Source organism: Aegilops tauschii, chromosome 6 (assembly GCF_002575655.3).
Source record: "Aegilops tauschii subsp. strangulata cultivar AL8/78 chromosome 6, Aet v6.0, whole genome shotgun sequence".
In the NCBI taxonomy this organism is placed as follows: Eukaryota; Viridiplantae; Streptophyta; class Magnoliopsida; order Poales; family Poaceae; genus Aegilops; species Aegilops tauschii.
In genome coordinates this window covers 33,262,727-33,279,523 of record NC_053040.3, presented here as the reverse complement: position 1 = coordinate 33,279,523, position 16,797 = coordinate 33,262,727, and the positions used below count along the sequence as shown (strand labels likewise).

The 16,797-nt window shown below is 42.4% G+C and overlaps 1 protein-coding gene across 1 annotated transcript; it reads left to right on the top strand.

Moving 5' to 3' along the window:
* Nucleotides 1-3,316: 3,316 nt before the first annotated feature.
* Nucleotides 3,317-5,335, top strand: LOC109752245 (protein LURP-one-related 15). The gene is made up of 3 exons (XM_020311149.4): nucleotides 3,317-3,793; nucleotides 4,614-4,841; nucleotides 4,931-5,335. Exons 1-3 carry the CDS (start codon nucleotides 3,551-3,553, stop codon nucleotides 5,072-5,074), a joined length of 615 nt encoding a protein of 204 aa, XP_020166738.1. The 5' UTR covers nucleotides 3,317-3,550; the 3' UTR covers nucleotides 5,075-5,335.
* Nucleotides 5,336-16,797: the final 11,462 nt, after the last annotated feature.

Below are 16,797 nucleotides of genomic sequence, written 5' to 3'. Positions count from 1 at the left end.
ATAAAGAGATCCTGAACAGAGGCATAGCATGTATTGTCAACTTCCAAGTAGACTCTGAGAATTTGACAATCTTTGAAGCCTTGCTAGTAAAATTTTAAACTGCCACCGACTGAAATGCATATACACACGACCAAACATCGAATGTGAATGTTAAATTGGCGAATACTTGGGGATGCACAACATACCCAGAAAAGGGTCCACTCCACACACGACTGCAAATACCCATCATATGTATGTAAGTGACCACAAAAGCACATACAAACTGCAAGGAATTTTAGCAACCAACGTAGACTAATCTAACACAATCATATCATACAGAGCAACCAATTAAGACGATAAGAACATAGTACAACACGATTTGAATCACATGTTTTTCTCCATCGGAGCGGTGTGCGCTCTCCGCCTGTTGGTGTTCAACCGTCATGTGGGAGGATAGGAACGGAAGAAACTGAATAAATAGGCACGGTGAAAATCCCCAACCCTGCCTGCCTCTTACCTTCTCGCCTGCACGCACGAGGCAGCGACGGCGACGCCGCTTGCTCATCCACCCCACCCCTGGACGCCGTCTACCGTGGCTATGTCATCCGATGCTGTTCACAAAGCGAGAAGTAGTAACAAGAACTCCTCCTCTGTTGGTGTTGGAGGGCGATGGCCGACACCAATAGAGGAGGAGTTCTTGTTACTACTTCTCGCTTTGTGAACAGCATTGGATGACATAGCCACGGTAGCCATTGCAAGTGAGTGGCCTCTCCTTCCTCCCCCAATGCCCCCAGATCCCACCGTTCCTCTTCTTCTGCTAGATCCGGGGCCTGTGCTGCTTTTCATTCCCTTCTGCGGCTAGATCTTGGTTTTGTTTCCCATTTGATTTGGTTTCTCATGTTTGCTCTTGCTCTTGCTCTGCACTGCAGTTTGAGGGAGATTTCCTTCGTCAAGGTGAAGCACGGCAAGTCATAGAGGGGCGGCGTGGTGGGGGACAAGGAAGGTGTGCTCGGCTTCCCGGTCTAGGACATGCCTCATGGTCAGAGACGCTGCTTGTTCGTCAGATTCCCATTCTTGGTCTTTTTGTTGGGCTGTGTTTGATTCCTGACGCTCATGTTTTTGTTGGAATGTGCAGACGTCCTATTCGATCCCGAGGCGGCCTCAGCCCTCCAGGCCGACCTCAAGAAAGACCTGGCCGCCTAGAACATCAGCAGCGGCGGTGACCCAGACATGACCCACCTGATAGCCTTGTTGACGTCCAACACCAGCCTTGATTCCTCCGTCGGCCACCACGGGCGTCGAAATCACCTCAGAAATTAGAAGATGACGAGGAAGAGGTGCGGGGATGGAAAGAGATGGATTCTAAGCCCTCCATTGACATCAAGTGACCCAAATAACCACTACTCGGTTAAAAGTCGAATATAATTTATACTAAACCTTTGTACTTATGTTTACATTTTTAATGCATATAATTTGCTTAGTTGACATAATTATCCATGCAACATTATTGCTAAGTACTCACTATGTTTTTATTTACTCTCCATATTAGCTTTGTCATAAGCCAAACTTTATAGAGTTTGACCAAGTTTATAGAAAATAATATGAACATTTACAATTACAAATATATATATATATATATATATATATGATGTGAAAATATATTCAATAATTAATCTAATGCTATCAATTTGTCATTCTCAACGTTAATAAAAAATTTTAAACTTGGTCAAAGTTTACAAAGTTTGACTCAAGATAAAGCTAATATGCAAAATAAATAAATAAAACAAAGGGAGTAATAGTTATAGCCATCTTTTTTTATACAATTATTATGTGTATCATTGTAAAATACATGTGCTAAACTTAAATAGTTTTGTAATAAAAGCCTTCTTGAGTTATTTTGACTTTAAATTATTGTGTAACAAAAACCATCAAGAATTATTTTGACAAATGTATAAACTACATAGTATGAATTGTGTATGTGTGACGGCATCTTTAAATGTCATGGTACAAATATCTAAAGCATACCACCAAAAGAGTATCTCAATAGTAGTTTCTGGTGTATGATTAACTAAGCATATTTATAGAAAATTTCTAGATTATAAGTTGAACTGTTGGCATTAATTAATATTTCATGGTGAAATGTGTGTTGTAAATTACCAGGGTTTCAGCAATAAAGTTGAACGTATCCATGCTATATACTTTCTATTGAAATAACATCACTTGTAATAAATCACCTCACACATAATAATGTTGTGGATTTTACTATTTCTGTGGACATCTGACTTGATTATGTGGTATGCACGTGGGCAATGTCCGTGATACTAGATGGTGTATTTTCTCCACTTTTACATCGTGAGCTACCTTTTCTTTTGCTTCTTCGGCTCCCGTTTTTTTATCATTATTCTCCCCTGGAACCCACTCTCCCATTTTTTTATCATTATTCTCCAGCACAATCAGACCATTCACCTTTTCTTTATTGTTCTCCATCGAGTCATGTTTGTATGGTCTCTCCGCGAATAAGTTTATGATGAGCATAGTCCAACCCCTGCTTGTCACTCTAGCTTGTCTTTCCCACCATTGTTATTGAGATGAGAACGACACATAATAGCTTTTTTGGGGGATTACTAAGCTTTGTTGATCAAACGAAATGTTCATAGGGATGCATAACGGGCCATGAGGAGTGCCAAGCCACATGTGGCGACCCTGATCAATCGAATGAGAAAACTTAACAATATCATGAGCTTCTACGTTTGACTCTCTTCCTTCAAAACAAAAAAGATGGCTAGTTTGATGTTTGAACTTATTTGCGATTTTGCTTTTAGCAGAGCTTCCTTTTCCAATTTCTGTTTCCTACTGATAATCTCCTAAATGATGGATTTGTTCTATATTTTTTCAACAACTTGTTGCAATTGCATGCGCTATACATTCAACTAGACGGAAAACAACGCAATAGCCCAACTTAATTAGAGTGGAGGTCCTTATATGTAATCGGAGAGGGGAGGTCGGGAATCAATTAATCTTGACATTGCAAACTCATTTCAGTAAATCAAACTTTTTTTACACTTGACCGAGTTTATCAAGAGAAACATTTTTTTGCGAGGCTAAAGAGTGTTATTCCAATAATGATCGGGTTACAATCTCGAGACAACAAGTCCTTACGGAACGGAGGGAGCCGCTGACGGTGAGGGGAGTATAAGTTTTATCTTGTATTTGTATGAAGTTGTAAAATATTATTTTCAGTAAATTCGCTTAACAAATTCTAAAAGGTTTGACTTGACTTGCTTAGGATCACAGCCACTCGACTTGTCGTGTGGAACCCCCTTGCCGCTCCACCACTTTGTGCCGTCCACCATTATTGTTGTTCTGCCAGCGGCATATACGGAGGGAGCTCCACCGTCCCCTGTTTCCCAGCCCCTCCCCTGTCCCATTCGACAAAACACGCCAAGCACGCGCACCGAATCCATCGCCCGAGCAAGCGAAGCAGACGCCACCTGCCCTGCCCAGACTGCCGCCCACCGTCTCCCAGGAGCTCAGAGGCGCCACCAAGAACCGCACGGAAGAGAGCGGATCGATGGCGATGGCCGGCGGAGCCCCGCCGGCGCCGCTGCCGGTGGTGGGGCACCAGTTCTGCGCGCCCTACGTGGTGCCGCTGACGGTGACCAAGAAGGCGCTCAGCCTCTCCGACGGCGACTTCGCCATCACGGACGCCAACGGCGCCGTCGTGCTCAAGGTCAAGGGCGCCATCTTCAGCATCCGGAGCCGCCGCACCATCCTCGACGGCGCCGGGATGCCCCTCCTCACCATGCAGGAAAAGGTCCGTTATTTACTACAGATTCGCTTGTTTGTCTGTCTGTCCATCTCCCTCCCCTGGCCTGGCGCCGCTGAAATTTCTTCGATCCGTAGACATTTCTGCAAGTTCTTTGCAGAGTAAGATCGTTGACCCGTAGATAAGGGGGAACAGAGTCGTCGCAAATTGGAATAGTCTTGCATTTTTTTTAGCTGGGGGAGGAATAATCTTGATTCTTCAAGTTGAGCTGGGCGAGGAATAATCTTCATGCTCACAAGTCACAACCCAAATTATTGCAAAATCATTACACGAGAGTAGCAAGGAAAATGACGTGTATAAATGAAATTGACTAATTCCAAATTTCCTTGTCCGATGTCCCCACTTGAGCTTGATGCCTGAACTATTCGGTCTTGTGTGCAACATAGGAGTATTGGGATAACTGGGACACTGATTAGGAGGTCCCAGGGAACGCTCTCAGAGCCATTGGATCCAGATCATGCGGATGGCAATTTTTTAAATCGCTGGCATTCTTTTGCGTATATAGCAATTTTCACTCCTGATCATGGCAAGTCTTCCAAACTTGCCATGGCAATTTTAGTTGAAATTGCATGGCAATTTGAGCGTTCGCTGGAAAAGGCTCCCAGGGAACATTTCCCGGATATTGCGGTCCATGAGTATTTCCTTTCTTTCTGTTTTGTTGATACAAGGGAGTAGCAAAAGGAACTTTCTTGGCGAACTATATATGAATAAACCATTAGTACAATCTGAATTTGGTGGCTTAAGTTTAGACAACACATGCTGCTGTGGCTTTAGTCGTTAATTGTGGTTGTATAAATCACTTGATCAGGTGTTCAGCATGCACCACCGATGGGAGGTTTTCAGAGGGGACAGCACCAACGCAGGTGACCTGCTCTTCACCGTGAAGACAACTTCGCTGATCCAACTCAAGACCGAGATGGATGTCTTCTTGGCAGGGAACACCGCGCAGCAGGTCTGCGACTTCAAGATCAAGGGCAGCTACTTCGACAGGTCCTGCGTCTTCTACCTTGGCGACTCCAACAACATGGTAGCTCAAGTAAGTAGCTTCTGATCATGTTGTGGAGCTTCAAAACTTTTTTTATCTATTAGCTCAGAAATGTAACCAATTACAATCGGACGCCGCAGATGAGCCGTAAACTGACCGTTTCCAATGTGCTGCTGGGGAGGGACACGTTCAGTGTGACCGTGTTCCCGCACGTCGACTACGTGTTCATCGCGAGCCTTGTTGTGATCCTGGATGAGGTTCACAGGGACAAGCGCGACGATTGATGAGTGAGTTATATACGCTCCTGGATCCTAAGCGTTCCTGGAGTTCTACTACTGTCGTGTCATCTCAAGTTGATATGTTGTCACTGTAAGTCACTGGTGTTATCTGCATTTCTTGTAGCATTATGCGTGCATGGTGAGCCATGCTGAATTGTTGAATTGTGATGTTGTGGAATAATGTTCATGCACCTTACATTTGATCCCTGGCCTGCCAGTGTATCATTCGTATTTACTGCAGTGATGGATTGTTTGCTTGAGATGAAATGTTGAGCTATATATAATTTTTCTTTCTCGGTCGTGCGCGATGGTCTACTGCACATGTTTAGTATCACAACCAAGGAACAAAAAATAAATTATGTTATGCAAAGTAAGGTATCGAGCAATTTAAACTAAGAATTATCCAATAGGTTTGTTTCATATTATCACATCTTTCTAGAAAAGGAGGATCACTTCCTGCCTCTACATCATTATGATGCACACAAGCATGTATTATTAAAGTTACCAAGCACCAGTACTGAAGTACACAAATAACAAATAAAAAGCCACAACCGGCGGAAATATCACTTCTTTTAATGGGCAGCACACTACTACAAACTACAAGAGTGCAAAAGGGAAATCAAATAGTCCTAATAAAATTGGAGGTGGTATGACTAAATATTGGTTTCTAACTATAACTGTAGACACTGACAGCTAAATCAGAATACAATCATGTCTGTGTTTTTTTTTAATTCGAAGCTCATTTCTTGGTTAAAGATAAATCTTGCAAAGCGCCTGCAACTTATATTCTTAGACAACCTAAATCAAAGGATATATATGATAAAATTAATTTTAATTTTCATACATTTTTATTGTAGTTTGTTTTTCTTAGCAAACTTAGCATATATGTCCGATAAATCTTGCAAAGCACCTGCAACTTATACTTTTGGACAACCTAAATCAAAGGATATATATGATAAAATTAATTTTAATTTTCATACATGTTTATTGTAGTTTGTTTCTCTTAGGAAACTTACCATATATGTCTTGATTTTATTCTAGTTTTCAGAGTAGTTTACAATCAAACTCACATGAAGGGATGTTGCTAAGATAGTGCTTATGAGTGCAAATGTGCAGATAAAAAATTATTGGTAATGGTATCTCGCACAGATGGCAAACAAGTGCATTTTGCTGACAGTTTTAGTTGCGACGCATGATCAAACGATGGAAGTTTCTGCCCGTTTTTGCCTCAAATTTTCCTTTCTCCCAGAAACTGCCAGTCTGTAAAGAAACTGGCAACAAAAACTTTCGCAAATGTCATCCCTCACAGCGAACATTCACCATCTATTGGGATCCAAAATTATACATATAAATTTATCATAATTTATGAGAATGTTCTTTTTATGTTACCATGTTCGTATTATTAGTGTGCCATATTTTATTATATACTAGCACATATGCCCGTGCGTTACAACGGAAGATAAAATAGTATGTATTTAAAGTCGGTGAGAATTATATGTGCACATGAAAAAAAATTAGCTTCTCGGTTTCGGCGCGTGTGAAGAAATCAATCCGCTATATTTCCAATCATTGATCAAGGACATTTAAGAGTTTTGTTACGACATTGTACGCTAGAGAAGGCTCATGAGTTATTCAATCTACTCTTCCTTTCAATCCTTTCAATCGATGGGATTTTAAGGTATGAAGTTTCTGAATATTCTAGGAAAGATGAACAAAATCCTGAACAGTATTTTTTTTAATTATGTACACTTTTCAAAAAACACGAAAAAAATATGAAAGGGAACATCTTTTAAAATTCACAAACGTTTTCTGAAAACACCAAGTTTTTTATAAAAACATACATATTATTTGAATTTGTGAAAAAAACATTAACAGAAACATGTGTTGAAAACTCATAAGATTTTTACAAAATGTGTACCTTTTATACACGAAATTTATTTTTTATATTTAAAATTTCACTCAAACAAGAACATTTTTTGAATTTGGAGCATTTTCTCAAATGCCATTTTTTTCTTAGAAATCTCGAACAATTTTGGAAAACATAGTTTTTTTAAAAAAGGAAACTTTTTGCAATTTCTGAATATTTTTCAAAATAGCAACAAAATTTTGGAATTCTAAACATTTTCCAAAATTTGTTTTTTTAATTCGGAACTTTTTTTTGAGAATTTTAGTTTATGAAGTTAATTCTAAAAGAAAAATAACTTGGAAGCGAAAAAAGAGATAGGGAAAGAGAATATAAATAGATGTAAAACACAGGAAAAAAGAAAAATGGGCAAGCCCATTATCGGCTGTCCTGTGCGAAACTCCTACTATTTGTCGCCCAGTGTGAAAAATAGAATTTTCACAGCTGCGTGGTAAGAAAAATGAAGTGGGCTGTCTTCGCAGGGCCACAACACGCGGCCCACGTATGTAAATTCTTTTCTAGCAGATAAACATATAAAAAATTAGTACCACCTCGAATAAAAAAATATTCTTTTCGACGGTGAATAGATGAAAAAAATTGACAAAACACACCTTGCTTTCTTAGTAGGTATAGATATAGATAATCATATTGATTTTTCTCAACAAAGGGTGGATTTCATTGACCCAACATGAAGCATCAAGTGGATACAAATACAATGAATACATACCCGGTCTCTGCATAGTTAGGATGCACATAGCAACATGAACACACACATCAGAACACACCGATAAAATAGCAAAGTCATACAAGACCAAAGCTATGCCTTTGCAAGGAAAAAAAGACCCAAAGCGATCAAAACAATGATCGACAAATGACAACAACGACCATCTCCACACCAACCGTTTCTTGACACTATAGGACAACAAGATTCTTCAACATTAATGCCTTTCGTAAGGGAACGATGCTCAAGCATCGTCATCACCTAATCCAACCATGAAAGGTCGAATTCTAGGATTTCACCCTGAAGAACAAGTCTGAACATATTCGAGCAATGCCTTCAACAAGATCACAGTACAAAAATATCGTCATTGTCAGATATAACCCAATCAGGTCAAGATTTTCACCCCAGAAACTCGAGACCGGGTACTCATGGATCACCACCAAATTGAAGTTAATCATGTGTTGTCACCACCACTTTTCCACAATTCCAACAGCTACAGCTACATGGGCATCACCATATCCTCTGCCTTGTTTTCCTTCAAGCAATATGATGAATGACAATCAATGGAAAATAGTATGTCTGATATGTTTCTCGTCGCATCCCATATATTTACTTTGTTTCGTCCATTCCACCATAACCATAATAGAAGACGCACTTCCACACACTCGTCCGATTTTTGTTTACAAATTTCTTCTAACACCATTTTTAAAAATAGCATAGGAGGACTCTTAGAAAAAGAACCACTTATATCTGCATCTAACCGACCCACCTACAAGCTTCCCCGCGACGCCAGTTTCTAAAATCGAAGTGTAGGAGACACAAGGAGGGAATAGAATAGTTCCAAGCGATACGGTGCAACCAATGAACCAAATAGCTGTTGCTCAGTTAAATTGAAATATAGTTTATACTAAACTTTTGTAATTATGTTTGACTTATAGCAAGATACATTTTTAACAGATATTGATTAATTGACATTATTATCCATGCAATGTTGTTATTAAGTACTCTATATTTTTATTTGCTCTGCATATTAGCTTTGTCATAAGTCAATCTTAATAAAGTTTGACTAAATTTTATCTTGGTACCTGTAATCTGAATTTGTGGCCTTATATAAGGGAATGGAGGGAGTATATATTATGTCGAAATGTATTCAATGGTAAATCTAGTGGTGTTGATTTGACATTGTCGATCTTATGCTCAAAGTTAACAAAGTTCGACTCAAGATAAAGTTAATATGAAGAATAAATAAAAGCAGGGGGGTCTTAGTTATATTCATATTCGTTATACAACTGTTATTTATATCATTGTAAAAATACATGTGCTAAATTTAAATTATTTTGTAACAAAAATCTCCTTGATTATTCTCTCTTTAAATTATTTTGTAACAAAACCTCCATGAATTATTTTGACAATTGTATGTGTGTGTGTGTGTGTGTGTGTGTGTGTGTGTGTGACTAAGTGAGTGAGTGAGTGAGTGAGTGAGAGGGGGGGGGGATACAAATCTCTAAAGCATACAAACCAAATGAATATCTCAATAGCAGTTTCTAGTGTATGATTAGGTAAGCATAGTTATAGAAACTTTTAGTTATAAGTTGAACTGTTCGCATTAATTTTCTTTGTCAGCGTTTTCATGGTGAAACAGTGGCGGAGCTAGACGGAGATGGATGGGGGGCCAAAAAGATAACACTCCAATTTCCAGAGGCATAATACCATATTTTTTTCCAATCCCATCCCTCCAAAAGAAAAATCTTCACAAACTACCCAAGGCTGGGGCGGGGGGCTGTGGCCCCTGCAGCATTACACATAGCTCCGCCAGTGTGATGAAATGTGTCTTGCAAATTACCGTGCTATCAGTACTAAGTTGCAACTTATCCATGCTATGTACTTTTTATTGAAATATACTAATCATATCGCACATAATAATGTTTGTGGATTTTACTATTTTTTGCCAACATCAATTTTGATTATGTGGTATGCTCGTTGGCAGTGTACTTGGTATCATATGGTGTATTTTGTTCACTCTTAACTGGTGAGCCACCTTTCCTTTGTTTATTCAGCTCTCTAGGCGAAAGATATGCCGATGGCGGAGGTGGAGTACCTGTACCTCCCATGGAACTCACTCTCCCATTTGTGTTATCGTTATTCTCCTCCATAATCAGATCAATCATATTTTCTTTATCATCGCACTGGTAACTTGCCCCCCCCACCCCCACCCCCGTGTCGCTTCCCTGGCGACTCAGGAGGCGAAACCCAAGCGCGGTCGCCTCCTCTCCCCACCTCCCCTCCTCCCCTTGCCGCCGCCTGAGGGGCTCACCGGTGAAGCCCGACCAACTCCCGGGATGGTGGGGGGGGGGGGCTTTTCTTCTGCTGCGTGGCGGATCTGGTAGGCGCGGCATCGGCAGGCAGCTGATCTGCGAATCTTGGGAGGGCTACATCCGAGGCAGGCCGCGGTGGATGCTTCACCGGAGGTTGGGCGCATGAGTGGCGGCTGAGCTCGAGGCAGCGGCGCCTCTGCTCCCTCTGGTGGTTGCGGGCATGCAGTTGTGGATGCGGGTGGGACGGGCCCGATCTGGGTTCACCCGGACCCGTCGCGGGCGAGTGGGGCGGCGGATCTGCACCGAATCATCGTGGGGTGCAGTCTGAGGCTGGTGTTGATGCCTAGTGTGCGGCGGCGGCTGTGGGCAGGCGGGCGGGTCCGATCTGACCGCGTCCTGGCTTGTGTTGATGCCGCGGTCATTTTCGGAGCGACCCGAGGTGTGCTGGGGTGGTGCGGGCGGCTGGCGGTTGTGTGGTCAGGGACTTCTGTCCTTGGCGTTTGGGTCCAAATTCTTCGGACGAAAGTCTTGCTCGATGCCGGTGATGGCAACATCCACGGATGTTGATTTCCTTCTTGGAGGCATCACTGAGGAGATCTGTCACCCTCCTGCCTTTGGATCCTTCCTCCGGGTGAAAACCTAGATCCATCTTGTCGGATTGGCAATGGGGCATCCTTTGCTTCCTTACTTTGTTGGAAGCATTGCTTTGGAGAGGTTCTTGGTGGGCACACTTGGTCTGCGATAGTCTGGATGGTCGGGGCTCCGGTGGTGTGTGGAGCCGCGATGGTGCGTTCGTCTGAGGATGGTCGTTGGCCATAGTCCGGTGGTGGTGGGCGTCAGGAGCACACTTGAGATGCTTGGTGCGGCGGACAAGTCTTGTTAGTCCTCCTCTCGAGATTGGAGCGGCACATGTCTGCCCTGCTTCGGATATGTCTTCTCTCTCCAAGGTCGATGAGGTTGAAGAACACACTTGTGGCGGACATGCTTGATGCGGGCGCCCTTACATGTTCCAGCAAAGTCTAAGTCGTCGGGTCGCGAGCGCGATGAATGATATACGATGACACTGTGAAGATCCGAGGTGCTATGCTCTGTCATGTTTTGTTGTATCGGCGACCATGTATCTCTTGTGGTGTTATTGGCCTGGGTTTGTTGTTGGCCTTCTCTTTGGCTAGGCCGAGGGACCTTTTTTTTTCTCTGTTTTCTCTGTTTTCATCCATTGATCACTTGATCGCACATTGTTTCCCGCTTGCTTCGTGCTTAATCTATGAAATGCCAGCGAACGCTGGATCTTTCAAAAAAAATATTTTCTTTATCCTTCTCCATCGAGTCATGTTGTATGGCCACTCTTCCCAGATCGAGCTTATACTAAGGAGTAGAGCCCGACCCCCTGCTTGTCTACCTCGTCCGTCCCACCATTGCTATTGAGCTGAATCACACAGAATATCTAGCATAGAGCTTGGGTTTGTCCATATCTGCAATCGGACAGAGGAGGCTGACAATTGATCAATCGTGACGATGAAAAACACGATACCTCACTAGCAACTATGCCCGTGCGTTGCAACGGGAGACAAAAAAATATGTGCTAACCAAATAAGTATGACTAAATACCCTGATATATGAGCGTACTCTAATTTAACACAGTGGCTCACCATGTTGCCATTCACTTTTTTCTAACCCTCGCCGATGATGGTCGCGATGTCACGCGATCACAATGCATTCGACGTGGTAAATCCCAAGATGCGCTTGCCAATGCATGCCACACTTGTCATTATGTTGCGCAAGAGAACATTTAAAACTTTAAAAACAAATGTCCTCGACCACGAACTACTCCCAACGCCAAGAGATATAAAACTTTTGAAAAACTAATCAAATCCTAGACATAAAAGACTTTTGAATCGGTGAACAGTTTTTCGAATCGACAAACATTTTTTTGAAATTATGGATTTTCTCAAAAAAAAAATCACGAACATTAGTTCTGTTTAGAAACATTTTATAAATGCATGAACAGTTTTCGGATTCATTAACATTTTTTGAATCGATGAACGTTTATTGAAACAGGGGGGAAATTAAAAGAATTTTTTTATTTTTGTGAACATTTTCTAAAATTTCATGGACATTTTTTTCAGATTCCCAAATATGTTTTGAATACACGATCATTTTTTCAAAATCATGAACATGATTTTATTTCCCGACCATTTTTCCTAATTATTAATTTTTTAAAATTTGCGGACAGTTTTGCAAAACCACCAACATTTTTTGAGTCGGCAAAAAAATTATGGTTTTCTAACCATTTTTTTATTCACATAAATATTATGATTTATCAAACATTTTTTAAAAAAACTTCCAAGTTTTAAATTTAAAAATCTCGAATTATTTTAAAGAAGAAAGAAAACAGAATGAGAAAAAAAACACAAAATGAAAAAAAACAGGGGAGTGAAGCCTGCCCATGGGCCGGCCCATGAATGGATACATGGAGAGGACATGCGTGAGAAAAGAGAGATAAAAAGTTTTTCTAACCATTTTTTAATTCACATGTATATTATGATTTCTCAAACATTTTTAAATAACTTGCAAGTTTTTAAATTTAAAAATCTCAAATTAATTTAAAGAAGAAAGAAAATAGAATGAGAAAATAAAAAAATAAAAAAAACAGGGGAGTGAAGCACGCCCACGGGCCGGCCCATGAGTGCATACATGGAGAGGACATGCGCTAGGCGAGCTTTTGCGAACAGTTTTGCAAAACCACCAACTTTTTTGATTCCCCAAAATAATTATGGTTTTCTAACCATTTTTTTATTCACATATATATATATTATGATTTCTCAAACATTTTTTAAAAAACTTCCAAGTTTTAAATTTAAAAATCTCGAATTAATTTAAAGAAGAAGGAAAACAGAATGAGAAAAAAAAACAAAATGAAAAAAAAGGGGAGTGAAGCCTGCCCATGGGCCGGCCCATGAATGGATACATGGAGAGGACATGCGTGAGAAAAGAGAGATAAAAAGTTTTTCTAACCATTTTTTAATTCACATGTATATTATGATTTCTCAAACATTTTTTTAAGAACTTGCAAGTTTTAAAATTTAAAAATCTCAAATTAATTTAAAGAAGAAAGAAAATAGAATGAGAAAAGAAAAAAAATAAAATAAAATAAACAGGGGAGTGAAGCCCGCCCATGGGCCGTCCTATGAATGCATACATGAGAGGACATGCGTTAGGCGAGCTTTGCGTCAACCACTCTGGTGCTTGTCGTTCTATGTCTCGAATTGGTCTTACCACTAGAAAACAATGAATCAGGACGGCTGCTTTTGATCCTAAAAATCAATTCGTTTTCTTGACTTATGGATGGCATAGTGCGTAATTTGTAACAACTTTGGGGGTATTTCTTTTGACGGACCGCTAGAAGCGATAGACGCTTTATTATTAGGGAAATATTTTGGTAAGTCAAACTTTTTTACACTTGGCCGACTTCATCGAGAGAACTTTTAGAGCTTGGGGCTAGTGCAGAGAAGAGGGCGCCAAAAAGGATCAAAGCTTTTGGCCGTGCACACAGCAGCCGGACCAAGTAGAGAAAAGGTGTAAAGCCCGACTTCAAATTAATGAAGCCATCAACCGGCTAGGATACAACAGTGCTGATACAAAGGCGAAATCTTGAAGAAAAACTGAAAGAAAATTGGCGGCGTATCCACACGTTACAGAGCTAAGCAGAGCAATGGCGAGCAAGGCACCACCACAGCGAAAACAGGATCAAGCTGCCGGAGAACTTTACGCAAGCTAGAACAGCGGAGCAACCGCAAACAGTAGACTGCACAAGTGAAGACCGAGAGGACCCGAGCTGCGTGGAGAAAAGCATGGCTCCAGATCTAGCCGCCCCGAGCCTTGCCGGAGGGGAGATCCAATCGCCCCTACGCCTGAACCATGCCACAACATGCAGACGCCGTCCACCGGCCGGCTGCCCAGAGCCGAACTAGATGAAGAGCCGTTGAAGGATTGCAGGGAGGCCACCTCATCACCACCATAGCCGCCATCCCGGAGAGCAGAGCAACGCCGCCGCCACCAAGCACCTTACCGCAAGACCACAACCTCACCCTCCCTTGAACGACGCCTCCAAGGAGGACCAAGATGCCACAGCGCCACCGCCGTTCGGCCAACAAGGCCAAGGCTTTCGCCCGGGATCGTGGGAGAGGAGGAAGGCGGTGATGAAGAAGCCCGACACGCCCTCAGGAGGGAGATCAACACCGGAGCGCCGCCGTCGTCGGGGTCGACGGGAGGTCGGACAGGGGTTTCCCCCGTTCTAGGACAACCACCACCCACCCTCATGTGCCAGATCTGGCGGCCCGGAGGAGCAGCGCCCAGATCGGCGAGGGAGGACCACAGCAGAGGAGAGGAGACCGGGAAGCAAGCCAGCCGAGGCCAGCGGCGCAGCCCGCAGCAGCGACGAGCCTCCACCGCCCCGCCGCCGCCCACACGGCCAGTGGGGACGGCCAGCACCGACGACGCCATCTGCCGGACGAGATCGGCGCTCCCTCGCCAATCAGGGCCGCCACCCTGAGATCCAAGGCCTCCTGCAGCACAGAGCGGCAGATCCTCGCCGCCACCTTCACCGGCAGCCACGCCAGCGAGCTCCTCGGGTGGCGGCAGGGAGGGGAAGGGGGAGGAAGGGGGACGGCGAGGCTAGGGTTAGTTCGCTCTCGTGTTGCCCATGAGGGGCGTCGCGAGAGCCGGGAAGGACGACCGCAGCCGGACCAAGTAGGTCGTGTGTCCTGCTATACCTTGTTGGCAATCGACTCATAAAGCTCCAGAAGCTGGCGCGACTTGGTGACGTGACCGCTGGCATTTGGAATGACATACCAAGGTCCCAGTGGAGTCAAAGAGTTTCCGGATCCCCCGTTAGAAGTTGGTTTGATAGGTACCGGCTGCTTCTCTGTGATAGTTTTGCTTCCTTATCTTTATCTTTATCTTTTCTTTACCTAATATTAAAAGAAGAATTGTTTCTCCACTTCTTTTCATTTACGGTGGGACCAAGATAATTTTTTCATACGTCCCAGGTGTTTCTCCCGATTCGTTTCTGTTTGGAAAAAAATCACAGGACGCACAGATCCATAATGGGCCGGCCCATTAGCATACCAACAGCCCGTCCCACTAAAAAATAGCCAAGAATAAATACCCAGCCGCTCACACTAGAGCGCTCAAAGGGCTAGCCACTAGACTAAACAAGCCTTGGTGTTTAATTAGCAGCGTGAAGTTTTAAATTTAGCTAGCAGTCAAGCGAGATACTAAGAGGAATTTTTTTTAAGTAAATATATTTTAGAACGCGAAAATTTTGCAAGGTTGTTAATAAAAAACTGAAACTCAAACATTTTTCTAAAAGGACAATATTTCTCTTTTTTCTGAAATCTGAGTATTTTGTAAAACAAAAACATTTTTTTAAAACTAGGAGGTACTGTTGTGATTATTTTTTGAATTTGCAAATATTTTAAAAACACAAATATATTTTGAACTTTAAATTTGAAAAGGCAAACATTTTTTAAAAACATGCTTTCTTTAAAACATGGAGGTACTGTAGCTAAATTGCTTTAATCTATACCTATTAATAAAACTTGGCGAATTTTTGAAATATGCCCACCTGATGCATTGTTTTAGTTCAATTTATTAAACTAGGGATATGGAAGGAATTTTTTTCTGTCGCGTCTTCACGTACGACCAGTCTCACTCGGCCTAGTGACTCTCCTCAAAATGCATGAGTCCAACTAAGGTTTTATGGTCTATCTGACACAAACTACTCAATTTACATGATGACACACATATATTGTGTGTAGTGCTTTTCCCTATTATATTAGCCAGATGATTAAAAAAACTTTGTTTAACATTCTTGATCTTTGCCGGACGCGAAGGCGACTCAACAATCCAGCTAATGGACCTGGCCAACCTTCGTTAGTGACAACTGATACCGTGACCACCGGCGACGAGGACGGTAAAGATGACAAGGAAAAACATGTGTCTCATGTTATATTGAAATGGAGGATGTGGACCTGAGGACGAGGTATTAGTCATGTTTATTATGTTATGGGTATTAGGTGATGTCTTTAGCGACGCTCAGTGGGTAAAGGGCGTGCGAGGGTTATTTTCTCCTATTTGCGACGCACGGGCATGTTTGCTAGTATTTCTTATGTACCCAATTTGTCACGTGGGAGTGTGGTCGCTCCGAGCTTCTCTGGTCAGTCGATATAAGGCAATTCTATGCTTTTTGGAGGCTGTCGGCGTTGTTCCGATGGCCAATAAGTTGTTCCAAGTCAGTTCCTTGCATCTTCTGGATGTTGCTCCTTGAGTTACCTCTTCCTTAAGACGTTCCTTCGTGTTCGGTTCAGCCAGGTCTCCATGTCTTTTTGCATATCATCGTGTGGTCGGCGTCGGGGCTCCCGTTCCTTGATTGGTCACTTCAAAGCTTCGTTCTCCTTCACGCTTTCACGGGTGACACTAACTTTCTTGATTTGTTGCATCCCTGGCATTGTCAGAATCTCTATTCCTAATGAAGCAGTTGGTAGTTTTCGCGGTTAAATTTCGTCCCATCAACACCGGTTTATTTTCCTCCTCCCTCCCACCTCCCACGTCCCAGCGATTCCCTCCTGAACCCGCGAACCAAAAAAAAAAATAGCGATGCACCCACAAGATCCAGGCGGCAAACCTCCGGTCGATCCTGAAAAAAACGGTGTGAAAAAAATCTACGAAAAAAACCTACTAAAATTAACCAGTCCCTCGCACGTACGAGCGATTCATCCTGCGCTCGAAG

Bases quoted from the DNA above. Each gene is read 5' to 3' on its own strand.
- LOC109752245 (XM_020311149.4), top strand. From the start codon at position 3,551: ATGGCGATGGCCGGCGGAGCCCCGCCGGCGCCGCTGCCGGTGGTGGGG. The intron at 3,794-4,613 runs GTCCGTTATTTA...TCACTTGATCAG, and splicing joins TCCTCACCATGCAGGAAAAG to GTGTTCAGCATGCACCACCG. The intron at 4,842-4,930 runs GTAAGTAGCTTC...CGGACGCCGCAG, and splicing joins CCAACAACATGGTAGCTCAA to ATGAGCCGTAAACTGACCGT.